The sequence below is a fragment of the Heterocephalus glaber genome, unplaced genomic scaffold (genome assembly GCF_053883595.1).
Source record: "Heterocephalus glaber isolate CG9 unplaced genomic scaffold, H.glaber_assembly_v1.0 deba00001594, whole genome shotgun sequence".
Lineage (NCBI taxonomy): Eukaryota > Metazoa > Chordata > Mammalia > Rodentia > Bathyergidae > Heterocephalus > Heterocephalus glaber.
The window spans coordinates 16,974,071-17,000,793 of record NW_028258369.1 but is presented as its reverse complement, the minus strand read 5'-3'; the positions used below and the strand labels follow the sequence as shown (position 1 = coordinate 17,000,793).

General features: G+C 40.4%; 1 protein-coding gene across 8 annotated transcripts in view; it reads left to right on the top strand.

Annotated features, from left to right (window-relative positions):
* Egfl6 (EGF like domain multiple 6) overlaps positions 1–26,723 on the top strand; it is a 62,628-nt gene that overhangs the window by 26,333 nt on the left and 9,572 nt on the right. For 5 of the 8 annotated variants that reach the window (XM_021249131.2, XM_087193743.1, XM_087193744.1 and 2 more), the window contains 6 exons: positions 3,195–3,314; positions 5,685–5,819; positions 7,594–7,716; positions 20,315–20,641; positions 21,808–21,888; positions 26,507–26,611. In XM_021249131.2, the coding sequence (XP_021104790.1) occupies positions 3,195–3,314; positions 5,685–5,819; positions 7,594–7,716; positions 20,315–20,641; positions 21,808–21,888; positions 26,507–26,611 (891 nt within the window). The remainder of the gene's footprint in view (positions 1–3,194; positions 3,315–5,684; positions 5,820–7,593; positions 7,717–20,314; positions 20,642–21,807; positions 21,889–26,506; positions 26,612–26,723) is intronic. The other 3 variants (XM_004871005.3, XM_087193740.1, XM_087193742.1) reach the window with 1 other exon arrangement.

Here is a 26,723-nt window from a genome sequence, read left to right as displayed (position 1 = left end):
AAGGGCAGATACGCCTACTCTTCATCTCTCCATTAAACTTTGAAACAAAGGCACAAACCAAAATAGTCTGGCAATAAAAAGAAATAATTAGCATAGGATTGGCAAGGTAGAAGTAAAATCTTTATATGTAGATGAAATGATCATCTACAGAGAAAATACTAAGAAATCTCTAGGAGCCCCTAGAACTTGTATTTGAATTTAGCAGGATTAGAAAACACAAGGTATATATAAAAATTCAGGTTGATGTATACTTGCTACAAATGAAGAATTGGATATTGAAATTTAAAAGTTATGTAGGAGTACAAAGGACCTAGAAAAGTAAAACAAAAAACAGTGTTGGAAGACATTTAGTAACTAATTTTAAGACTTCCTCTAAAGCTGCAATAATCAAGGCAGTGTTGCCATAAGGAAAGACATATAGATCAATGGAATAAAACAGAGAATCTAGAAATAGAACCACACATATATGGTCCACTGAGTTTTGAAAGATTATTTAACATTAATATTTTATGGAACATAAACTCAATTCAAGAGCAGAGGAAAAGATAGTATTTTCAGCAAATGGTACTAGAACACCTGGTATCCATATGTAAAAAATAAACCTCAACCCTTTATTTCCATACATAAAAATAACTTGATAGGATCTATGAACCTAAATATGAAAGACTAAAACTATAAAACTTTAAGAAGAAATTATAAGGGAAAATGTTCATGAATATAGGGTAGGCAAGAATTTCCTAGGGTACACAAAACATGATGTATAAAAGAAAGAAAATGATAAATGAGATTCCATCAAAATTTAGAAATTTAAATGACATCATTAAGAAAGTGAAAAGTAGTCCTTAAACAGACCATATTTATAATACATATAACCTAAGACCAGAATATTTTTAGAACACTTACAGCTCACTAATATACAACCCAATTAAAAAGTAGACATAAGAAGATGAGAAATAGCCAGTACAGATAGGTATTGACTTATCATTGTTATGACTTTTTCTTTTTGTTGGATTCTCCCCCTTTGCATTTAATTTGTCACGCCCAATGGATTAATTCTGCTGGGCTTCCTGGGGTTGTGATCCTCATTGTCTTTTCCTAGGATATTGTCTAAAATTTTTTGGAGTGCTGGTTTGGTATTCATGAAGTTCCTAAGGTGCTCTTTGTCATGAAAGTATCTTATTTCCCCATCAACTTTGAAAGATAGTTTTGCAGGGTACATCAATCTGGGTTGGAGGCTGTTTTCCTTTAGGGCTTGGAATACATCACTCCAAGCTCTTCTTGCCTTGAGGGTTTGTGTTGAGAAGTCTGCTGTGATTCTGATGGGCTTTCCTTTGTATGTGATTTGTTTTTTTTCTCTAACTGCTTGTAGAATTTTGTTCTTCTGTTGGGTTTCTGGAATCTTAACAATTATATGCCTATGTGTAGATTTTTTTTGATCAAGGCTATTTGGAGTCCTATATGCCTCACTTATCTGTACGTCAAGTTCTTTTCCCTTGCTTGGGAAGTTTTCTGCCATCACTTCTGTGAACAGTTCTTTTATGTCATCTACACTCTCTCCTGTTTCTTCACTGACTCCAATCATTCTTATGTTATTCTTCTTTGCATCTTCTAGCAGCTGCTGGATTGATTTCTCATGGTCCCTTACTATTTTAAAGCAATTTTTCTTTTTCTGGTCCATATTTCCAATCTTATCTTCTATATCTGAAATTCTGTCCTCACATTGGCTCATTCTGCTGCGTAAGCTTTCAGTGGAGTTTTTAATCTCGTGGAAATCTGCCTGTATCTGTTTTATATATTCCATTTGTTTTGATGTCTAAACTGAGAATAAATATGTTGGGATTCCATCATGTTCCTCAGTTCCTCTGTTTTTTTACCTGTGTCTTCTCTAGATTTATTAATCATGTCTTGCACTATGGGCACAATCTCTGCTGTTATCTGAGAAATTATTTCTTATTTTATTTTTTCTAGATCCTCTTTTGTTTTCAGTTCAGGGAGTCCAGGTGGTTGCATATCAGAGTGTTCCATCTCATTTCCCTTTGGGGTTGCTTTAGGTGATCTGGAAGTCTGGTTTTGAGACTTGTTTATGTGTCTTCTCATTTTGAGGGGGGGGTGTGTTGCTGGCACCTGCAATGCTCACCTCCTGTGGACTAGGGGGTGGTAGGGCAGCCCAGAAGCCTCCTCCTGGGTGCTGGGAGTGGCTCACCTCCTGTGCTCTGGGGGAGGCAGTGGTATGGCGACCCAGAAGCCTTCTCCTCCCCTCGAAATCTCTTTTGTCCCACTGGGTGATTGGGATGTTGTGCAAGAGATTGGACAGGGCCAATGTATTCACTGTGCTCCTCTGCTGTGGACATTAGGCTGGAACCATAAGAATATTTTAGCCCTCATGTATTTATGATCCATGTATGCTGGACCCCTGCTAGAGAAGTTACGCTATGTCATACACACATCAAAGGTAGGGGAAACTCAGGGGACAGAAGTGACACAAATGAACGAATACCATTTTCATACTAGTCCCTTTTATCATGTAGCAATATCTTTTTGCAGAAGCTCCACCCCCTCTAATCTTTATAGCTTTATATTTCTTTGGCCACATGAGTCACATGGCCACTCCTTGCTGTGGGGGAAGCTGGGAAAAAGACAAATACCTGGTTTTTCAGCCCCCATGGTGAGAATGACAAGAGAAAATGGGTCCAGGATGGCTTTCGGGCAGCTGATCAGCAGTATGTGCCATATGTTTTAATACATGTACCTGAAAGACCAAGTCTTGTGATTCAGTGACTCTTACTGAGGGCATATATGCATGGGGAGATCTCAAGGATGGGTTCATCTGCCCTACTGGTTTACACTGACAGCCTACACAAGCATTACATTTTACCCCATAGAGATCAACTAAGTGACATAAGGGAGTGACCCAAGGGCACACAAGAGGAGGAAGAGATGCAGTCAGAGAGCTGTCCATCCTCCCTACAGACCATCAGGCTTAAAGCCTCACCCAGAAAAACAGACTACAGACAGGATTCAACCCAAGGGCCAGCAAGACATGGATCCCTGGCCTGATTCCCCTGGGCTTTCCATTTGAGACTCATATACAATAAAACTTGTCCTTTAATGCTATTCCACATGTTGTATTTAACATCTCAGAATTCAGAGATAGTTCTCAGGAGGAACAGGCTAATCCTTGTCTACTTTTGCAGAGTCTCGAACCTGTGCCAGAACCAACTGCCAGTATGGCTGTGAAGACACAGAGGAAGGGCCTCGATGTCTGTGTCCATCGTTGGGACTCCGCCTGGCCTCAGATGGAAGGGTGTGCGTAGGTAGGACAGCAGGAGTGGCCTCCACTTCTACTCTTCTGCCTTGACTCCCCCTTTACTGAATGAACTCCTTTTCATGCATCATAATCACCCTGCTGGCCAGACACTGCAAACTTCTAAACTATAGTGTGTGTCCATTTCTGAGATGATGTTTGCAGTCATTTCTGCTCTAGACACACTTGGTGATGCTAGAAAGAATGCTTCACTAGTGTCATCACTCAGTGAGTAAGATCTTAAGGCCATTGGGCTATATTCCAAGTTCAAGCAGTATTTTCCTAGAAAAAATGTATATACATATTTTTGGACATAACATTAGTGAAAATAGTATACACCATCTCCATTGTTTAACTTAAATTAGCAAGTAGCCAATTTTACCAAGAAAACTTACTGTAAATTACATAAGCTAACTATTCCACAATTACTTTTGACTGGAGAAAATGAGCAGACTAAATCAGTAATATTAATCAAGGAGCACATAAAACTTCATTTATAACTTTGAGTTTCATCAAATCCATGGCATAGAACTTCTATCTCTTGCTCTCTTTTGTCTTATTTTGTATCTCAGTTTTGGGTTCCATGGAAGCTAAGCAAATAACTGGCTGGGGAGATTTCGGGAAACAAACCCCAGTGGAGGAACAGGGAAGTGACATGGGAGAAGGAAGGCACCAACCAGCGCCAGGTGAATTCAGGGAGCAAGTTAAATGAGTTATGGCACCTCTGGGAGACAGGGGAGGCTGCCTCTGAGATTTTCCTCCTGGGGAAGGGTGCTGGGCATGTCTCCATCAACTCTGCCCTTCACAGATAGGGGCCTGCTCTGGGGCATGCCTCTCCAGTACTCCCAGCCTGCCCCAGGTGGGGACGGGAACAGAATATGTCACAGGTCAGGCAAGCAGCCTATGGCAGCTATGGAAACTGAGAGCTAAGAGGGTATGGGTGGAGCACCCACAGGCTTCCCTGGGTAATGGAAACAACGCTATACATCTTGTGATTTGGTTCTTTTGTGAATCTGAATTGTGGTCGTCCACCGAATTGTATATACTCATAACAATTATACTCCATCAAATTGTTATACTCGTAACTGTTGCACCAAATGTACAAAATATTCAGATCAAGTGAGTACAAAGCCTCAGAAGGGAATATCAAACCAAACCAGAATGTTAAAAAGAGTTCTTAATCTTTTTAGATTTCAGTATCAAATAGCAGCATGATTTAATAATCTTCAAAGCAATAGAAATATTTTTCAGTCAAGGTGCTAGACATTTATTTATCCTAAATGTACACAATTTGATAAACTGCATTTAGTAAGTAAACTCAGTCAAATAGGTCCTACATCAGTTAAACACTTTTCAAAAATATATGTGTAAATTAAAATGTGTCTTCTGTTTGAAAGTAGTCGAAGATTGAATTACAGTCACAGCATTTAGTATTCTTTAGTAAATAAGACTCATGGGACAAGGCAAAATCTTGGCCAAACTGAATCCAAATTTCTACCCACCTCTTGGATTTGTTGGGTGCCATTTTAATCGGAAAGGAAAGAGTGTGGGCATGAAAGTGATCACTGAAAGCTACTTTTAGTCAATCCAATTCTTGTTATTTTCACAATGCCCACAGCAGCTTGCACATTTAACCACAGGTCTGGAAGGAGAGCGAAACATCTAGCCGACTTGATGTCTGAAAGTTAAAGCAGAGCTTGAGTCAGTGATTGTCAGCATAGCTGTCAGCCCCTCTTACATGACTCTCAGTGGGTGGAAGAGGACCACGCCTATTTGGGGCTAACACTGCATCATTACACAGTCACCCTTGACCCACAATGTATGGAGAAGTGCATTCCTACACAACCACCTTTCTTCTGTGCTTTGAGTCAATACTGCAGAATCCTTAGAGGAGCTTGAGAATGGAGTCATTCTTTTGTAAAATGTAAATCTTAACTGTGAATTTCGTTTGCTGAAAGTGTAGCTGTTTTCAAAAATTGTATATGTTATACAATAGAGTAGCTGGGGAGAATGTTTATTCACTCACTGCACATATGATGCATGAATCCTAAATGCCAGACACACACTCCCTGACCCAAAACAGCCAAAGCCTGACATGACACCAGATGCGACTATAAGTAGTGACATTACAAGGAGGTACTGCCCTTAGGAAAAGATGTGCATAGGAGTATAAAGATGTCAAGGGAAGAACTGGGTATGTGCCTGGAGGGAATCTAGAGCACTTACTGAAAGGTAGGATACTGGCACCAGATAATCGGGTCTCTTGGCAAGGAGACTGCGCATGTGCGTCCACACTGCATGCTGTGGCTGCGAGTGCATAGTGCATGTGTCGAGGCTACTTTTCTTGTCATTGCTGATACCTTCTGGTTCTACACCCTAGATACTGATGAATGTGCCTCTGGTAAAGCAGTCTGCCCCTACAATCGGAGATGCGTGAACACATTTGGAAGCTACTACTGCAAATGTCACATTGGGTTTGAGCTGAAATACAGCAGTGGTCGATATGACTGTGTGGGTAAGATCCAGTGGTGCCTTTTCCTTTTTTCCTCCCCCACCAAACCAATAGGCTTTCCATGCAGATACTTTGATGTCAGCTCATTCTGTCAGTTGAACAGTCTACTGTAGTGACCAGCTTAACACAGAGAAAAGCTCTATTAAGTTTCCTGCATTTAGGGACAAAATTTATGAAGCCAGATCAATAAAGATTTAAGATATATAGATATAGATATAGATATAGATAGATATATATGGCTATTGTGGAGGGACACATCTTGACATGACTTTTGTGGGGGGGTTGTTTTGTTTATATTTTTAGTTCTGTCTCCAATTACACATATAAAATAGGAACAATAAAACCGTATTTATATTTGGTATAAGGAAGATTAACAAGATCTCAGTGGTCTGTTGATAGCAGTTTCCACTAGGGTAGCTTTAGGAAAATGAACAGAGACAAGAACACATGCTCTTTCCTCTCTTTTCTTTTAGTCCTTTCATAGTTTGAGCTCCAAATAAAATGTTCCTTTCCCACAGTCATCAAAATCGCTCTCTGATAAGATTCTGGTACCTGTCAGCTATTGCCCTAACCCACGTGAAATAAAATATTTTACCCCTTAGTGAAGGGACCCCAAGTCTCAATGAGCACAAGAGGTGGGTGTTTGGAGAGGCCCTTCAAAGTATTCTTCTTACCCTTGCTATACCTTCCAGTTGGGAAATTTGGGCTCCCTTTAGATTCCTGTTCACATAACTTGTGTAACAAAGATGTGTTCATGACATGGAAAGCTAACAGTTGGGAAAAATAGGATTTCTTTCAACCCTATTCTCAGGACTTCCCAGGACATTTCTTGGGTAATGGTGTTGGGGCAACACTCCATTGCTGGGATTTGAACCATCTCGTGAAATTTCCACAGTTCTTCCCTCCAGTCTTCTCAAACATAGCAACTGTCTGAGACAGGCTCGGAGTATCCATGTTTGTCATGAACTCCAACCCCGTGGCGTCCTACAGACCCATCCAGCTCTGTGCTCCAGTGTCTGTGTTACACAGTGTATGCTTGCTGCCTGACACCCCAGGGCAGTTCCATAGGTTGGGTTGGGGATTCACACTGAGCGCTTCACAATTCCCAAGGAAACAAGTCTCCAAGGCTTTCAAAGTAATTAAGATTAGCATCTGAGCTCCCTTTGTGGCTGAATAAAAAACAATAAGCCATTTTGTGTGCCCTGTCTACCAATGCATAGAAAGAAAGCAGGATGGAGAATGGAGTAAATGAACCTCTCACTTGAGTGGAATTTGGCAAATTTTCCACCTCTAAATCCACCAGACGAGCTCAGACCAGCCTGACCCTATCTTCCAGGAGGCTTTAAACAAAATGCCCATGCCTCTGAGTTCGGATGATGTCAATGATTCCTGACTGATCTTGTCTTTTGTTTGTTAGGAGCTTCAAGCCCTTCCAAATATAGGATTTATTTTCTGTTCTTGCTATTTAGCTCTAAATTAGATAGATGAAAAAGTTAAGAAAAAGCCTTGACCAAGTTACAGACTTCCAGGCCATGAATAAGTGGGAGATGCACAGCTAGGGTGAAGGGAGATGAGCTGCAGCTTCCCTCCTCACCTGCTAGGCAGGCAGTAGGCAGAGCCAGGGCTCCTGGCCAGCACCTCTCAGTTCCCAGGCAGTACTTGATTTGCTGGAGGTGTTGAGTGGCTGGCCTCGGAGTTGCTTGAGTATAAGGGATAGTCTCTCAGTGAGCCCTGTTATCATAAAGTTGTTCACTGGAATGAATGTTCGTGTTTTTAGATATAAATGAATGTGCTATGAGTACCCATACATGCAGCCCCCATGCCAACTGCCTCAATAGCCAAGGATCCTTCAAGTGCAAATGCAAACAGGGATACAAAGGCAGTGGACTTCAGTGTTCTGGTAAGTAGCACCTGGCCATGGTGTTTTTGTGATTGCTTCTCCCCCCACCCCCATGTGCCACGTCTACATTTAATTCTGCCTCAGTCTTGTCTCTTTTGTTAGTTGGACCACATTTCCAATACTCACTAAACTTGTAGTCACTAAACTAAAAGAACAGCAAGCGTTCTTCATATTTTTCTGGTCACAACAGACTTTCAATTACTGAAAATAAGATATAAGGACACAAGACACTGAGCAAATACATCCGTCAGAATAGACCAGGGTATGGTATAGTAACACTGAGCGATCCTTCAGGGTGAATTGGGACCTCTTCCAGAATGCACAGTCAAAACAAAGTATGTTGAAGCAGAGAGCATCGCCTTATCACGATCAAGCCTGGATTCACTTTTTTGAATGTATAGTAGAGTTCCATCGTTCTTGCTGGTGAATTCTTTAATGATTATGAGTTAAAACTTTACATTTATAATCCAGATATACAACTATAAAATGTCACTGCTGTTGACAACTACAAGAAAGATCTATTTCTCATGTGTGCTGTGTCCACAGAGAGTTTACAGGAAATTTCTTTTCGATATAGTTATGTAGGGACCCAGGTTGACAGTAGCCATGCCACCTTATGGCACTAGGTCATCCATCCAAGGCCTACAGTTTGTCACAGCAAGAAAAGAAGCATAGACAATCACGTACTAGATCTTAATTAATTCAGCTTGGAAGTGTCTAAGTTCAGGGGGCAAAAACTCCCTAATAATAATCCTCCTGAGTACCCTGAAAGAGAAGAGAACTCGAAATCATGACCGCAGCTGTCTTACCGGCGAACAATGTCTTATGGCGTCTAAAGTCGGCTAGGCTTCTCCCTCTAGTCATGTCCCGTGTAATGCTCACTCATTGTGTGACTATACTCATTTACTTCCCTGTCCCAACTATCTCATGTACCCCTTAGCAGAGTTCCCACATGTTTCAACAAGTATGGCTGCAAGTCTACCCTACGCTTTGTCACATGCCATGCCCCATGCAGTCAGTGCTCCTGAGGATGCAGACAGCTGTAACGGGGCATCCACTTGGTTGTGCAAAAATGAGCTGTGTATACCATGATGGACATTTAGCAGCACACTCATAAAAGGCCATGGCGCCCCAGTGGGCTGTGGTTGGTAACTCTGGCCAAGAGTGTGTGGAAAAGAATCTAACCAAAGAAAACAAGCCTGGAAACCAAGTGCCATGAAGAACTGCCAAAGAATGGGGCAACCTGTAGGCTGGGAAAGAAATAGTATGGAAACACATAAGCTGTGCCTAGCTCTTCACATGTTAAGATGTGTGAAATAAAAATGTCTTCCCAAGGCAGACTAAAGCCAGTGGGTGTAGGTTATATTCTATCTTCAAAACGTCTGTTGGGAATCCAAGAATGGAGCAGGGAGCCCATGCAGTAGGCATTACACTGCCACAGGCCTTCAGGCTCGGGGCTCTGGGGGTGTCTTACAGTGGACCCAAGGTGGGATTAAGGGGCTGCTCTGTCACTGGCAACTCACTGCTGTGCTTTCTATCCCTCTGGGTAGAAGTACCCGATCATGTCCTTCTGAAAGCGGGGAGGACAATTTGGAGGAGGGATTCCAAAGGTTGGGAGGCCTCCAGAAAAGAAATAGAATCAATCAATCAACTTTTCATATTTAGTGAGTGCTCGGCAACCTGTACCCAGTGACCCTTTGCATGCCACCAAATTTGAACACGTGCATTCCAGGCCTGGGTTTAAATCTTAGCTCTATACCACACTGGCTGGGACTTCTAACAAATTTTTTAACCTCTTTGAGCTCACTTTCTCCAATCCAAAATGAGTCTCATGGTAGGCCTGTTGTGGGTGCTTGTCTCTTGGAGCTCCATAACTCCAAGGAGGCAGGGTAGACATTTCTGTGTATATCCCTAGCCATGGTACAATGGACTTTTATTGTATTGTGGCCTCAGGACTTTCTCTATTTTTATATTTTTCTTTCAAATTTTAATTTTTACTGGGCCAAGAATTTAGCTCAGTGGTACTGCACCTGCTCACAAGGTCCTGAGTTCGATCCCCGGTACCATACACAAAAAATTAATTTTTATTAATACCTTAGCGGTACATAATGATTACTTTCCTCGTGGGGAGTTAGTACATGTGTATAGCACATCTTAACTCTTTTTGGTCCCCTTCCCTACCTTTCCTCGCCCCCTCCAGCTCTTGGTCCCTTGCCCTATTTGCAAAAGATCTCTCTGTTTCTTATTATCTATCTTTTATTTTTCTTCTTTAATTATTTATGCTTTGGATTTCTCATATAAGAGAAACCACTCAATATTTCAGTTTGTGTGTCTGATTTATTTCACCTAACATTATGGTGTCAAGGTACATCCATTTTCCTACAAATTACCCAATTTTATCCTTCTTTATGGCAGAGTAGTCCTCCACTGTGTACCAATACCTCATTTTCTTTATCCAGTCATCTATTAATGGACATATAGGCAGCTTCCAAGATTTAGCTATTATGAGTTGCGGTGCTATAAACATGAGTATCAGGGCTTTCTCTAAAAGGCTTCTTAGCCCAGCACCCAGAAGGAAGCTCCCCCACTGCCATCCCAAGCTCCTAGGGCAGAGAAGGTGAGCCGCACGGGCACCAGAAGCACACCCCCCCATGGAAATGAGAAGACACATAAACAAGACTCAAAAACAGACTTCTGGATCACCTATAGCAATCCCAAAGGGAAACAAGATGGAACAATCAGATACTCAACTACCTGGACTCTCTGAACTGGCAACAAAAGAGGATCTGGGAAAAATGAAATAAAAAAAAATTACTCAGATAACAGCAAATGTTGTGCTCATGGTGCAAGACATGATTAATAAATCTAGAGAGGACACAGATAAAAATTAGAGGATCTGAGGAACATGATGGAATCCCAACATAGGAAACAAATGGAATCCATAAAACAGATGCAAACAGATTTCCAGGAGATTAAAAACTCCATCGAAAGTCTGCACAGCAGAATGAACCAATGTGAGGATAGCATTTTAGATATAGAAGAAAAGATTGCAATTTGTGACCAGGAAAACAAAAATTGCTTTAAAATTATAAAGGAACACGAGAAATCAATCCAGCAGCTGCTAGAAGATGCAAAGAAGAATAACATAAGACTGATTGGAGTCAATGAAGAAAGAGGAGAGAGTGCAGATGACATAAAAAAACTGTTCACAGAAGTGATGGCAGAAAACTTCCCAAGGAGGGGTAAAGAACTTGACATACAGATAAGTGAGGCATATAGGACTCCAGCTAGCCTTGATCAAAAAAAAATCTACCCATAGGCATATAATAGGATTCCAGAAATCCAACAGAAGAACAAAACTCTACAAGCAATGAGAGAAAAGAAACAAATCACATACAAAGGAAAGCCCATCAGAATCACAGCAGACTTCTCAATACAAACCCTCAAGGCAAGAAGAGCTTGGAGTGATATATTTCAAGCCCTAAAGGAAAACAGCCTCTAACCCAGATTGATGTACCCTGAAAAACTATCTTTCAAATTTGATGGAGAAATAAGATACTTTCATGATAAAGAGCACCTCAGGAACTTCATGAATATCAAACCGGCACTCCAGAAAATTTTACCCAATACCCTAGGAAAAGACAATGAGGATCACAACCCCAGGAAACCCAGTAGAATGAATCCATTGGGAGTGACAAATTAAATGCAAAGGGGGAGAATCCAACAAAAGGAAAAAGTCATGACAAGGCTTTTAAAACTTTTGACTTCATCTCTCTAATGAGTGTATAATTCAATCTTATTATTGTACTGATTAGTATTTTTCTGATTCTCGAGTTGCACACCATTCCTTGTGCTATACTGGCTATTTATCATCTTCTTATGTCTACATTTTAATTGGGTTGTCTATTAATGAGCTCTAAGAATTCTTTATGTATTCTGGTCATAGGTTATATGCATTATAAATATGGTTTGTTTAAGGACTACTTTTCATTTTAATGATGTCATTTAAAGTTCTAAATTTTGATGGAATCCCACTTATCAATTTTTTTCTTTTATACATCATGTTTTTGTATCCTAGGTAGTTCTTGCCTACCCTGAATTCATAAACACTTTCCTTTATAATTTCTTCTTAAAGTTTTATACTTTTAGGCTTTCATATTTAGGCTCATGGATCCCTTCATTTTCATGTATGGAAATAAAGGGTTGTGGTTAATTTTTTATATACGGATACCAGGTGTTCTAGTGCCATTTGCTGAAAATACTATCTCTTCCTCGGCTCTTGAATTGAGTTTATATTCTATAAAATGCTTACATTAAATAATCTTTCAAAACTCAGTGGACCATATATGTGTGGTTCTATTTCTAGATTCTCTGTTTTATTCCAATGATCTATATGTCTTTCCTTACACCAACACTGCCTTGATTACTGTAGCTTTAGAAGTCTTAAAATTAAGTACTAAACGTCTTCCAACACTGTTTTTGGTTTCTTTTTTAACTTTTCTAGGTCCTTTGTACTCCTACATAACTTTTAAATTTCAATATCCAATTCTTCATTTATAGCAAGTGTATGCAGACCTGAATTTTTATATATACCTTGTGTTTTCTAATCCTGCTAAATTCAAATACAAGTTCTAGGGGCTCCTAGAGATTTCTTAGTATTTTCTCTGTAGATGATCATTTCATCTACATATAAAGATTTTGCTTCTACCTTGCCAATCCTATCCTAATTGTGTCATTTTATTGCCAGACTATTTTGGTGGGGCCTAAGTTTCAAAGTTTAATGGACAGATAATGAGTAAGCATATCTGCCCTTGTTCTCCACCTTAGGGAGAAAGCATTGTATCTTCTCCATTCATATAAGGCATTCTCACTGGAAGTATGGAGTACATGTCTTTAGTCTGTTGAGAAGTTTCTGTTCTACTTCTAGTCTCCTGATAGCTTTTACCATGAACAGCTGTAGAATTTAGTCCAATACTTTTTCTCCAACTAGTGACAGGATCATATGGCTTTTCCCTTTCCTCTGTTAAAATGATGACTTTTGGGGGTGGATCTTCCAATGCTGAACCAACACTGCCATCCCTATACCAAAACCACTTTCTACATACTGCCAGATCTGACTTCTAATAGTTGTTTTGTTAAACAAATTTCTATCTATGTTCACACTTTTTCTTCTATTGTCTTTATCCAGTTTTAGGATTAGCACAATGTTGATTTCCTAAAATGAGGGGAGAAGTGTTCTTTCTTTTTTCTGCTTTAATTGTTTCATATAATTTATCAGTAAAATTGTATATGAGCCTGCTGTTGTCATATAGGTAGGATTTTAAGCTAGGAATATACTTTCTTTAATAGGTGCTATTCAAATTTTATATTTCCTCCAGAGTTAATTTCATTAATTTGTCTTCCAAGGTACTTCTTAGAAGTTGTCAAATTTATTTCAAAACAGATTTTTGAAATATGCCTTCTATATCCTTTTAAATTCTGTAAAATCTTTGGTAATGTCTCCTAGATCTTGATATTGTAATTTAAAAAATGTATAATTGATATTGTGTAACAGGAAGAAAAGGTCTAAAGGTGCAGGAGAAGTGGGAGGGGTAGGGGAAAGGAAAAAAGGGAAAAGAAAAAATGTGAGAAAAGGAAAGAAATGGAAACAAGGTCTTTGCAAATAGGGAAGGGTGGAGGGGGTGAAGGGAGGGCAAGGGAAGAGGAAAAAAAAAAAAAGAACCAAGATACTCAGGTAAAGGTACAAGATCCCAATGATGAATGTAATTGTATTTTATACCGAAAATGTACCAATATACTTAATGGGAAAAAATTAAAATAAAATAAATAAATAAAAGGCTTCTCAGCTCCCTGCAGGTGCAGCCCAGGCACAGGGGAAGTTGACAGCTAAAAGGAGCCTTCAGCCAGTGGAGGACAGGAGTCTCTGGATAGACACTCCACCATCCCCTTCCCAAGGCAGGACAATTCTGAGGCATGATCTACACTGGATCCCAGATGTCCCCAGTGGGACTGAGCCCGAGTTACCAACAGCAATTACCTACCCATCAAGACACCATCTTTTGACTTTGCTCTCTTCTTGTCTCTCTGTCTCCATTCCCCCAACTTGCGCCTCATGGAATCACCTCCCAAATGAACCACCTGCACCCAAATCCTTGTCTCAGGCTCTGCTTGGAGAAACCCACACTAAGACAAATGCCTCTCTCCAAGGTTCATCATGAGGTTTCAGTGAGGTAATACAGGGAGAGAGCTTAGTTCAGCTGGGTACATAGTAGATGCTTAAAAAGTTACTGGTGGTCATCGTTGTTATTAGCACCATTTCTAATAGTTGTTAAGAGCCAGCTATTTGACTCTGAGATGCTATAAAGACAAATGAAAATGTGCTGCGAAAACATAGTAGCAGCCTCAGAAAGACACTTGTTACACTAAATTACCTTCCCCTCTACCCCCAGGCCTAAGAATTGAAGAGATTAGAACGAATTTCCCAGAGTAAACCTGGAGTCATCTTTTTCATCCTCTGACCCACATCGTTTGACCACCACCGTGTGCTATTCCTGCCCATAGGGAGACAGCTGCTTTAAACGTGCCATTAGGTCGTGGTTTGAAGCCCATGGTTTCTACATAGTAACCCAGTGCTTTGCAATTATAAAACTCACATTAACACAAACATTTCTGTCTTTTCCATTTTTTCCTTTTTGTTTGTTTATTGAGACAGGGTCTCACAATGTACTACAGGCTGGCCTTGAGCTCATGTAGATCCTCCTGCCTCAGCCTCCCAGGTGCTGGGATTATAGGAGTGTGCCACCATGCCTGGCTTTTTTTTTTTTTTGCACAAACATTTTTTTGTCAAGAAAACTTCTGTTTTTCTTTGAGCATCCAACTTTAAGTACATTTGGGGGTAAAACAAAATTTTCTTTATGCCTTGAAACCTCAAATTTACTGTTCCACTTGACATCTGCAATTTTTTATTTATCCATTCTGCAGCTGAATCATTTTGTTAGTCTTTCACTAGGATGTTTACTTGAAGGAGAAAACTATCTTTGGGTCATTTATTATATTGTTCAGCCCTTTCCATTTTTAAAAATTCTCTGTGAAATAAATAAACATATTTCTGTTGAAAATCGATTTCAGGGCCGGGGATTTAGCTCAGTGGTTTCGCTGCCTGCTACACAACCATAAGGACCTGAGTTCGATCCCCGGAACCAAAAAGAGAAAAAAAGAAAAAAGAAAATCGATTTCAACAAACCTATTACTTAAAGAAGGAAGATAAAAAGTTTATCCTGGGCCGGGGATTTAGCTCAGTGATTCCGGCACCTGCCTCAAAAGCACAAGGTCCCAAGTTCGATCCCTAGTACCAAAAAAAAAAAAGTTTATACTTATGTTTGTGAAAAAGTTATACAAACAAAAATGAGAGGCAGGCTCCGGAACCACTGAGCTAAATCCCCAGCCCTGTAGCAGCTTTTATCATGAGCTTGTTATTTTGAGAATTCAGACTCTACACTGTAGTAATGAAGCAGATTGTCCTTGCATGCCACCTGTACCCCAGGGACGAAGCACCATCAATGCAGATATGTCTATTTTTAACTATTCTAGGATATGGGAAGCTTAATAATACACAACTAGATATTTTGGTCTTGATTTGACAGGAGCTATACTTTATTCGAAGAAATTAAAAACGTAGATAAAATCCAACTAGGGGAGTAACAGTCGATGTAGAAAGGGAAACTATGTCTTTGAGGAGTGCAGCTTTTGGGATCAGATTACCTTAGTTTGACTCCCAGATCCCTGGCTCCCTGCCTCTGGACTGAGAATAATTATTTATCCTTTCAGTGCCTCATTTGTTTGGTGTGCAAAATAAGGATGATCATATGTAGCCATTCATATTTTTTGATGATTAAATGAAATGATCCGTACAGAATGAACAAATGTTCCTCTAAAGGGCTTAACCCCAGCCCATAATATATTAAATGCTTCATCAGCATGCACTAGTGTTAGGAGTGATAATGACAAAGGCTTGCTTTTTTTTTTTACTAAAATCCAACAATTGTTCCCATCAAAAAAAAAACTTTGTCATTAAAAATGTGCTTATGGCTTCATTCAATTTATATAGAGCTTATTTAAGAAGATGGGTTTAGGGCCGGGGATTTAGCTCAGTGGTTCCAGTGCCTGCCTCCCAAGCACAAGGTCCCAAGCTCGATCCCTGGTACCAAATAAAAGCAAAGAAGATGGGTTTGGGTACAGCCAGGCCATCTCAATTTAATGAGTCTCCATTAGTAATTTACAGGTAGGGCCTGGGAATTTTACTTTTAACTCAGTAAAAGGTTTTAAATATTCTGGTGATGACCTGTCAAAATAATAGCAGACCCATAGTGAGTATGTTGGAAGCACTGATCTTAGTAACTGATGTGTATTCAGTTACTGAACCTCACAATTCTTATTCCACTTTTGTAGATGGCGAGACCAAGGCTAAGAGAAGTTAGGGACTAGCTTGAGGGCATATGGCTAAAAGATGGGAATGAGGAGTCAGATCCGGGGCTCAATGCTCAAGCACACGAGAGGTGTGTTCATACCCTGTGATGGAGAAAGCTCCTCCTGGTCCCCTGCATGACAAACTCTCCTGGCTCAGCTTTCCTTCCATCCCAGCCCCTTCCTATTTCCTGGGTCCCACGGTGCAGTCAGTGGATCCTCCCTGTAGTTAAGCCTGTTCTCCCAGAACTGTGGCCACAGCGCAGACTGGTGGGACGTTTCTCCTGGCGGGCGATAGGGCTTCATCTGGTGGACTAAGCACAGGTGAATGAATGTCAAAGTTATGGTGATCTCCATTACTAAAGTCTTTTTTTCCCATTACTAAAATCTTATCCCAAAGATATGAAATTAAAATCAAGATTTTCAGATAAGTAGATGTTGTAGACAGAGTGGACACTTACAAAAATCTCTAATCCCTTCCAAAAGATATTGTCAGCTTCAGCTACAAGACTGGCTTATGACCTGAAGACTTTGGAATTCCCTGTTTGTGTGTCTGAGTTCTCAAACACAACAAAGACCCTCCTGCTGCAACTTCCACCCACATTTTCATATTCTCAAAAAGATGACACAATAATTAAGAATTTTTACGAGAAAACAGTCATCAGTGATATCAAATTTGAAACACTGATACCCAGGTAAAACCGAATCCAGCTATGCACATCTTTAGATTGCAGTTTTATCTTTGTTCAGCTTTCTCTTTGCATATGAAGGGAATGAAATTGTTGATACAAAGGCTATGATGTTTTGATGATTTTTTTCTTTTCAACAGGAAAATTTGAAATTTCAAAGTAAAAAAGCGAAAGCAGATGTTTAGGATTGCCTAGTGTGGGCTGAAACCCTGTCCTCATTATTTATTAAAGGTCCTTAGTTTTATGTTATTGATTGAACAAAGGAAATTTGCAGGGAATGGCTGTTTCCTGTTAATTTTTCATGTGGGTAGTGGGAAAAGATTCCGAGGAGCGTAGACAGAATTACACGGTGGGGCCTCCAGAGGAAGGGCGATGTGTGGTCAATGCATTTTCATCAAAGCTGCACACACAACCTGTGGCAAAGGAATGAACGCAGCCACGTGAATGTCAGAAACATGGTAATGATGCATTACTTCTGCCAGCACCAGTTGATTTCGTACCTGTAAGTACAGGTTATCACAATGATAAATAACAGGGACATTTCATTGAAAACAGAAATGTTACACTTTTGTCCTACCGACCCTTAGATGGACATCAGAATAATGCACTAATTAACAGCATACATATTTTCAAAGCATTTTCTTTCCCTCTTTGGCTTATCCAAAATGTTGTGAACATCTCCTTGTTTATTTTTCTACTACTTTGGTACAGATTGAATTAGGCAAACGATGAAGAAGGAATGAAGCAGAAGAGATTAAAACATTGCCAAGAAAAATATCCTAATAAAATCCCAAACCAATTTTTAGAGTATTACACTAAGCATCAAAAATGATGTCTACTGCCTTCTCTCAATTCCCTCTGAAGTCTAAACTATAAGTGCATTGGCTCAGGTGTTTACAAACCTTCTGCTTAGTGTTAGACTACCTCATGCCTAGATATTTTATAATAGGATAATATATTCGATTTTAAAGATCTGTGTTTTTAAATTTTTTTAAGTTAGTCACTTTTCCGTATCAATTAGAGATTCTTAGTTAACATGTTTATTCCTGGAGAAAGGACATGTATCTTTGGATCATAGATTTTGAGGAACTTGAACCAGTCTAGAGAAAAGTAATCCTTAAAGCAAGAATAAACCAGAATCAGGAAAAGAATGATTCATATGCTTTACTTTCAATCCACGCCCTACCCCAGCTGCAGAGTGATCTTGCGCGAGTCCCTTACCATGACTTAGTTGCCCCGTCTACGAAGCAAGAGTCGTGAGGCAAATGACCTTTTTCTACCTCTTGAGTTCTTCTACACTAACAGTCCCTCACCCCAGAGTCACTGCAGGATAGGAAGAATCAATCTAGATATGTGTTTTTAAAAGCAACTTAATTTCATGGCCACAAATAGGAAATGGACATAAAACCGTAAATATAGAAGCCTCTGTAAAAAAGAGTTCAATCAATAAAATCACTTAGGTTTAGATAGTGGTTGATTGAGTTTTTCTTCTTTTCATTAAGTTTATTGGTACATTTTAGATATAAAATGCAATTACATTCATCATTGGGATCTTGAACATTTACATAATGTATCTTAGTTCTTGTTTTTTCCCCATTTCCCTGCCCTCCCTTCACCCCCTCCACCCTTCCTTATTTACAGAGACTTTGTTTCAATTTTTTTCTTTTCTCATATATATTTCTTTTCCCTTCTTTCCTTTCCCCTACCCCTCCCACTTCCCCAACACCTTTAGACCTTCTTTTCCTATTTCACGTTATCAATTATAACATTTGAACCTTATTTATACTTTTAGTATTTCACACCAGAGAAACTATTCGGTATTTACACATGTGTGTGTCCTATTTATTTCACTTAAGAGTATGACCTCAGTATGCATCCATTTAGCTATAAATGTCTCTAGTTTCTCATTCTTTATGGCTGAGTAGTACTCCATTTCATAGAAAAACCACATCTTCTTTATCCATTTTCCAGTTGATGGGCATTTGGGCTGTTTCCAAGCTTTAGCTATTACAAACTGTGCTGCTATAAACATGGGTGTGCATCTATCACTGTGGTATGATTCTTTTAATTCTTTTGGGAAGATACCCAGCAGAGGGATAGCTGGGTCAAATGGGACCTCTAGCCCCAGTTCTTTGAGGAATCTCCATAGTGATTTCCACAGTGGTTGCACCAGTCTGCACTCCTACCAACAATGGAGAAGGGTTCCTTTCTCCCCACAACCCCGCCAGCATTTGTTATTTGTTGATTTCTTGATAGTAGCCATTCTTTCTGGGGTGAGGTGGAATCTCAGTGTTGTTTTCATCTGCGTCTCTGGAATAACCAGTGATGTTGAACATTTTCTCATATGTTTATTTACTGCTTTTACTTCTTTGTCTGAGAAATGTCTGTTCATTTCAGATGCCCATTTTTGAGTTGAGTCTTTGAATTTGGGGGAGTCTGATTTTTTTCAGTTCTTTATACATTATAGATAGTAGTCCTCTGTCTGAGGTACAGCTGGTAAAATTTTTTTCCCACATTGTAGGTTGTTTCTTGGCTCTGTTGGTGGTTTCTCTTGCAGTGCAGAAGCTTTTTTTTTTCCAGTACTGGGGATCGAACTCAGGACCTTGGCATTGGGAGGCAGGCGGCGGAACCACTGAGCTAAATCCCCGGCCATGCAGAGGCTTTTTAATAAGATGAGATCCCCGTTGTTGATTCTTTGTGCTAGTTCCCATGCTACTGAGGATTTGTTCATAAAGTCTTTTCCTATGCCAATATTTTTGAAAGTTCTACCTAACTTACCTTCCAGTAAGTTTAGTGTTTCTGTTTTAATATTTAGATCTTTAATACACTTTGATTTTAGTTTAGTGCATGGTGAAAGATAGGGGTCTAGTCTTAATCTTTGGCAGGTTGAAATCCAGTGGTTGATTTAGTTTTAGGCATTTAAAAGGGAGAGAGAGGGAAGAAAGGGAATTAGGTTTGTGTACAGTGAACCAGAAATCACCCTCCTTGGAGGTCACAAATGGCACATTACTGGCAATTTATATGGCTCAACCTAATGCTGTCTAGCTGTATTCTTTGAATATCAAATTTGAACAAAACTCTAGGGCTCCTTGGATAATACCAGGATTGGGGAGTTTCTGAAAACAGAAATATTAGACGATCCTGGAAAAATCAATTCCTTTGAGATCTGTGGCCCAATTGGGTAATAGCAGGTATTTCACTAGTTTCTGAAGCAAAATGAAGTGTGTCCTTAAGCAAAAGGTAGTGGAGGTAACTGCCATAACATTGGAACTGCTCAAAACAGATGCAAATATAGTTTCTCCTAAAATCTCACATGCCAGAGCCTCATATGGCTTGATTCTGGAAACACGAACTTACAGCACTTCTAATGCGTTTCATGGTTTACCAGTGACCTGATTATCAGCTACTAAGAGTGGTACTTCTCAATTTTTTATTTTTTGTTTTAGTTATTCCTGAAAATTCTGTGAGGGAAGTCCTCAGAGCACCTGGGACCATCAAAGACAGGATCAAGAAGTTGCTTGCTCACAAAAACAGCATGAAAAAGAAGATAAAAATGGAAAGCATCACCCCAGGTCCCACTGGGACTCGTGCCCCTAAAGTTACCTCAAAGCCTATCAGCTATCAAGAGAGTCTTTCCAGGGGTGGGAACTCTCCTGGAGAAAAAAAAGAAAATGAAGGAAAAATCAAAGAGGAGCTTGAGGAAGGGAAAAGAGAAGAGAAAGCCCTGAAGAACCTTGTGGAACAGGAACGAAGCCTCCGAGGAGATGTGTTTTGTGAGTATCACGTTTGTTATTTAATGCATTTCATGAAGAATGAATTGTGATTCCTCCTGAAAAATACAAGAAGAAGATCAAGGAGTTTCACACTTTAAGTAAAACAGGTTGGGCCTTAAGTCCTAAGAAGCAGGCTTCTGTGTGAAGTCTAGAGATGAATAACTTCTGCAGATACCAAACCCAGTCTGCTGCTCTGGGAAACAAGCAGGGTAAGTCCTACTCCCGTAGGAGGGGGGTTCATGTTTGGGGCATGGGGAGCTTGTTGGTCCTGAAAGCACAGTTGTCTGGCTGCTGGACGCCACCAAATCAGAGAGACCCTCACTGTGCAGATCAGCCAGGCTCCACCTTTTCGCTTCTCAAAGTCACTTGTCGCAGGCTCGCGCTATGAAAAGGCAACTTCACAGTTGTGCGGTTATGCCTTTAAAAGCCAAAAAAGAAAACCGGACAGGGAAAAATGCTCCAGCAGAGCTTAAGTTTTCTCCATGAACTAGATAAGCACCAAATCCCGCTTTTCATCTGTTGCTGTGCAGAACCTGCCTTAAGTCTTAGCCCCTCCAGGACAGTTTCCATGTTGACTCAGCCTGGATCCCAACAGTGAGATTTTCCATTTCCTTCTTACTGGGCATTCACTGCTCCCTCTCATATTTTGCCTGGTCTGTTCTTGGCTCTGTGACTGGTGACCAAACATACAAATACCAGTTGGATAAACCAAAGGAGAAGCAGACACAGGCCCACCTATCTAAGAGATACCATCCCCAGTGACATTAGCTCCCTTTACAGTGACAGTCCCCAGGAAGTAGATCTCCAAAAACTGGTGAGAAGGGATATGCCAGGAGTGTAGATAGTTGGCTCACTAGGAAAACCCCTGGAAAAAGATGTTCTAAATTGAGATGCTGGGACCAATGTTAATGATTTGGAAATGGCAGGGAGACACTGCTAGACTACTCTCTGTGATTATAATCCATGATGCTGGGGATATAGCTCAGTGGTGCCACCGCCTGCCTTGCAAGCGCAAGGTCCCAAGTTCCATCCCTGGTACCAAAAAAAAAAAAAAAAAGGAGAGATACAATCCATGATGAAGCTTTCTTTGTTCAGTCATTGGATTCATACCTTCTGAGGATGTGGGGTTCTAAATTTTTCTTAACTGATCAATTGTTCTTTATCAGCCTCTAAGGTGAACGAAGCAGGTGATTTGGGTCTGGATCTGGTCCAAAGAAAAGTGCTGAATTCCAAACTGGAATACAAAGGTAAATGAAGCTTTCTCACACTGTCCCATGTCATTTTCATTTCTTCATAGGATGAGGTGATTGTTTTTTAATCACTGCTTCATTCATAAAAACCCAAGGGAAAAGTCATTACATCATGACACATGGTATCCAAATTAAAACAGCCGGCCTTAGCATAATTAGTACCAGTAATTACAAAGCTGTATGGCTGTTTTCTTCTCTCTGCTGCTCCCACCTGATGCCAAGAATAAAGAGCTGAGGCAGACTCTCTGTGTGGATAGTGCTTCACACTCACTAAGCGTCCATAAAGAACTATTTGGGCCCTTTTTGAATCCCCAAACTGACTGTTTTTCGCTTTACTTTTTCTTCCATGATTCTTAATGAAACACAGGAAGTTGCAAATGTTGCCCATAACCACAGCCCTGTGATCTCAACAGTCCTTGAGAAAGGTGTCCTGAAGGGCGCAGTCCTAATCAGAAGACTCAAGTGTGCACTTTAATTCTCCTGCTTGCTTTTTGCCTTGAGCTAGTCACTGAGACTTGCTTACTCTATTGCTTCCGCACATGAACAACACTCCTCTCTTAGGTACTGTATTAGGCTGGTTTTCTCGGAAACAGACCCCAAGACAAGAATTCGGGTGCAAGTGGTTTATGGGGGCAGTGACTCAGGAAACAGTGAGTGGGCACAAGGAAGTGAGATGGGAGAGAAGGAGGCAGCAAGGGGTGTGTTATCAGGCACGTTTCCACTGTGGAGAACTGGGGAAGTCTGCGAGCCAGTGTAGACCACAAGGCACAGAATGATCCTAGAGGAGGTGTAAGGGACCTAGAGGACATGCGTCAACTCCCATCCGAGCTTGACTGAAGGCTGCTCTGAAGAATGCTGCAAATTCCCTGGCACACATGGCCTCCTGTGAAAGCAGGGAAGGGCACTGCTATGGTAACTGGACCTGCATCCCACTTGGCCCTTCTGCAAGGCAGGAGAGCTCCTCGACTCCAGTCTGACTTGAATTCACATCCAATCCCAACACTTACAGGTCCCACTTAAAGGCAAGGAAATGGAAGTTTCCTACCATTTCCTATCCATCTCTGATTGAGGGCTGTCCCCAGGGAAAGAAATCACCAGCATTCTAGCAAACCTGGCTTGGGCCAAGAATCCTCCAGCCAGAGAAGACCTTCACACACATAGCTGTAATTGCACAAGAAAGCTACGTGCCTGCAAGGGAACATAAGTACTGATAGATGCTGATGTGGCACCAACAGCATCTGCTTCAAGGCTAGCATGGATTAAATCGGAGAATGGATTTGAAAGCCCTTTGCATACCTTTAAGTGCTATGCTAATGAACTAGTCTGCTCATGAGCCCAAAGGTTGGCTATGTATGATTCCATTATCTCACTTTACATGCCCCATTAATCGTGTGTTGAGGAGGAGGGAGTTTGGGATAAATGTGCCACCACATAAACCAACTGAAAAATTGATGTTCCATTGTTTGTGGGATGGCAATGTCAATTTCTCAAACTATAAAAGCACTTCTAAGGAATATTGAAGACCAGAAACAAGTATTTGCTTGCCATTTTTTTCATCTGAAAATTGGAACTAAAATTACCTTTGGTGACATAGGGGAAAATGGAGAGTGAAGGAGAAAGAAAAGTGAGAAAAGGGGCAGTGTGTTTGTGCTGAGTTAGGGTATGTGACAAATGGACAGCCCTAGATTCCAGTCTAACTTGAGGTTCACGTTCAGTCCCAGCACTCCGAGTCTGTGGAACTTGGACAAATCACTTCTGAGCCTCAGTTTTACTTTCCTAAAATTGGGTTTGATGATCAACTTTTTTGGGAAAAATCAAATCAAATAACAATGTTTCTGAAAATATTTGGCAAGTTAAAATGAGTCAAAAATCAGCTGCTTTTGAATTTTTCCCCTTCCTTTATTCCTCAGCATAAATAGCTAAGAGCCACAAAATTCACTTTTAATAAGAAATATCTCAATCAGCTCCCTTTCACAGTGTTATTTTGTGTTATCTATGTCAGGAGTTAGTGAACATTTCTCTAGAAAGGGCCAGGTAGTAAATGTTTTAGGCTCTACGAGCCCCATGGTGTCAGTAGCACCTACTCAGCTCTGTCCTTACAGCGCAAAGACAGCCATAGACAATATGGAGATGAATGAGCAGGTATGCCTCAATAAAACTGCAAAACGGGCAGTAGGCCAGGTTGTCAGTATGTTGACCTCTGAGCTACATAAAAGTAACCAGAAGTGCTGGCCTCAAACTTACACTAGCTGACTCTGCGATGATATTTCTTTTTTTTTTCTTAAATTCTTTTGTTGGTACATTTTAGGTATACAATACATTTACATTTATCTTTGGGTGCTTGTACCTGTACATGATGTATCTTGGTTCTCATTTCTCCCCATTACCTGTGCGCCCTTCACCCCTAAACCCTTCCCTATTTACATACTTCATTTCCATTTTTTTTTTCTTTTCTCATAATTTTTCCTTTCCATTCTTTCCTTTCCCCTTCCCCTCCCACCAACCCTGCCCCTTTGGACCTTTTCCTATTTCAAAGTATCAATTATTAGTTATTAATCCTTTTAGTCCTTATTTACACTCTCAGTTTCTCACACTAGAGAAACTATTCGGTATTTACACAAGTGTGTCTTATTTATTTCACTTAAGAGTATCGCCTCAATATGCATCCAGTTAGCTATAAATGACTCTAGTTTCTCGTTCTTTATGGCTGAGTAGTATTCCATTTTATAAAAAAAACCACATCTTCTTTATCCAGTTTCCAGTTGATGGGCACTTGGGCTGTTTGCAAGCTTTAGCTATTACAAACTCTGTCACAATAAACATGGGTACACATATATCTCTGTGGTATGATTCTTTTAATTCTTTTGGGAAAATACCCAGCAGAGAAATAGCTAGAGAAAACAATCCAAAAATTCATTTGGAACCAGAAGAGACCTAGAATAGCAAAAGCAATTCTGGGCAACAGAGACATGGCTGGGGGTATCACAATACCCAACTTGAAGTTATACTACAAAGCTACTGTGATAAATGCAATGATATTTCTCTACTACGTCTAAACAAGGCAATTGTTCTACCATAAAGAACCCAGAAGCAATTTAGAGACTGACAGTGTGTTAGCTTATTTGATCCAACATGTCAGTGGCAAATTTCTAACTGGAATGTTGGAATTCTGAAGCAAAGAAAGGAAAGTTTTGCCACTTAGTATGTCATTTGTACCCATGGGGTTTTAATTGATGGAAGTGACTAAGTGACATGGAGAGGCCAATGGCATTGAAAGGATTTCTTACTTACATTTCCCAAGAGAAGGGTGTGCAGCATGGCACACAGAGCCACAGAGGAAGAAGCATCAGGGAGGGGAAAGCCTAGGCCATGGCCTTTCCTGGGGTTTCTGTGGGAAGAAAGGCAACATAGAGCAGGAGAAATAGCTTAGGGTTGGCCAGTCTGAATAACTGCAGAAGGCCTTGGGGAAAAGGGGCTGTCCCTAACTGCCTGGTACCTAGCACAGGGTTGATTTAGGGCAAAGGAAAGATTGGCTCTGTGTGTGTATATGTGTGTGTGTGTGTGTGTGAGTCAGTTTTCTGTCACTGTGACAAAATACCTGAGGTAATCAACTTGTATGGAGGAAAGGTTTATTTTGTTCATGATTTCAGAGGTTTCAGTCCATGATTACTTGGCCTCATCACTCTGGGCCTGTGGTAAGGCAGAACATCAGAGTGGAGAGTGGGTGGTAGAACAAAGCTGTTTACTTTATGGTGGTCAGGAAGCAGAAAGAGAGAGCAGGAGCCAGTGTCCCAATATTCCCTTCAAAGGCACAGTGACTCACTTCTTTCCACTAGGCCCCACCTCCCAATAGTGTACCGGGCTGGTGAACAAACCTGTAGCATGTGGCCTTTGGGGGCCATTTCAGATCCAAACCATAACAGTGTATGCAAATTAGATAAAGGCCGCAGTTGCCTTTTGAGAAGACATGGTCTCAACTCAATTGTCTGTGATCGTAAGAATTAGCTCACCCTGGACTGGGAGTCTGTCTCCAGGTCTGTAAGGCTCTCTGAGAGTCAAAACATCATACAGTCCAGGAAACAAAAAAACATGATGTACTACAAGAATGTTGATAAGTCATGTGTCATGTACTACATGAAACATCCTATTCTACAAATTATCTAGAAAGTTCTGGCGAGGTCTTCACTTCTTTATTTGTGTAAAGGAGAATTTATTTTCTGGGATAAATTTTATGACCAATTGGTTATATTCCTTGTTTTGCTTTGCTGAGGGAAGTCTTTCCCATTACTCAGTTTTTTAAGAAATCATAGATTTTTTTGTTTTATAAGATTAAAGCAGAATTTATTGAGAGTAGGCTCAAAGATTTAACTCAAAGCAAGGTATCTGGTTTGACATTATACCTAAGGGCATTTCACTTGCTTTGATCTCTACCAGTGATGGCGAACCTTTTAGAGCTTTCAATGATACAAACAGTCTCTGTGGTAGGTATGCCGTAGGTTCGCCACCACTGATCTATACTCTACGTCACTAAAAATGTGACATTTCCTTCCAAAACACCAAATGGTATCTATCTTTCTAATGCTCTTACTGGTTATGAAGTGTGTTCTTTTTAAAGCAGGTTTAAATATCTCAGCTGACTGCAGCTTTGATCGTGGAGTCTGTGACTGGAAACAAGACAGAGAAGATGATTTTGACTGGAATCCTGCTGACCGAGACAATGGTATTTAGATTTGATCATTTCATATTGCATAATATGGCAAAGGGAAAGAAAGCTTTTGAGTGGCAGAGGGTTATAATTCCTGTCACTCCTCAGGTCAGTATTGTCATCTTTG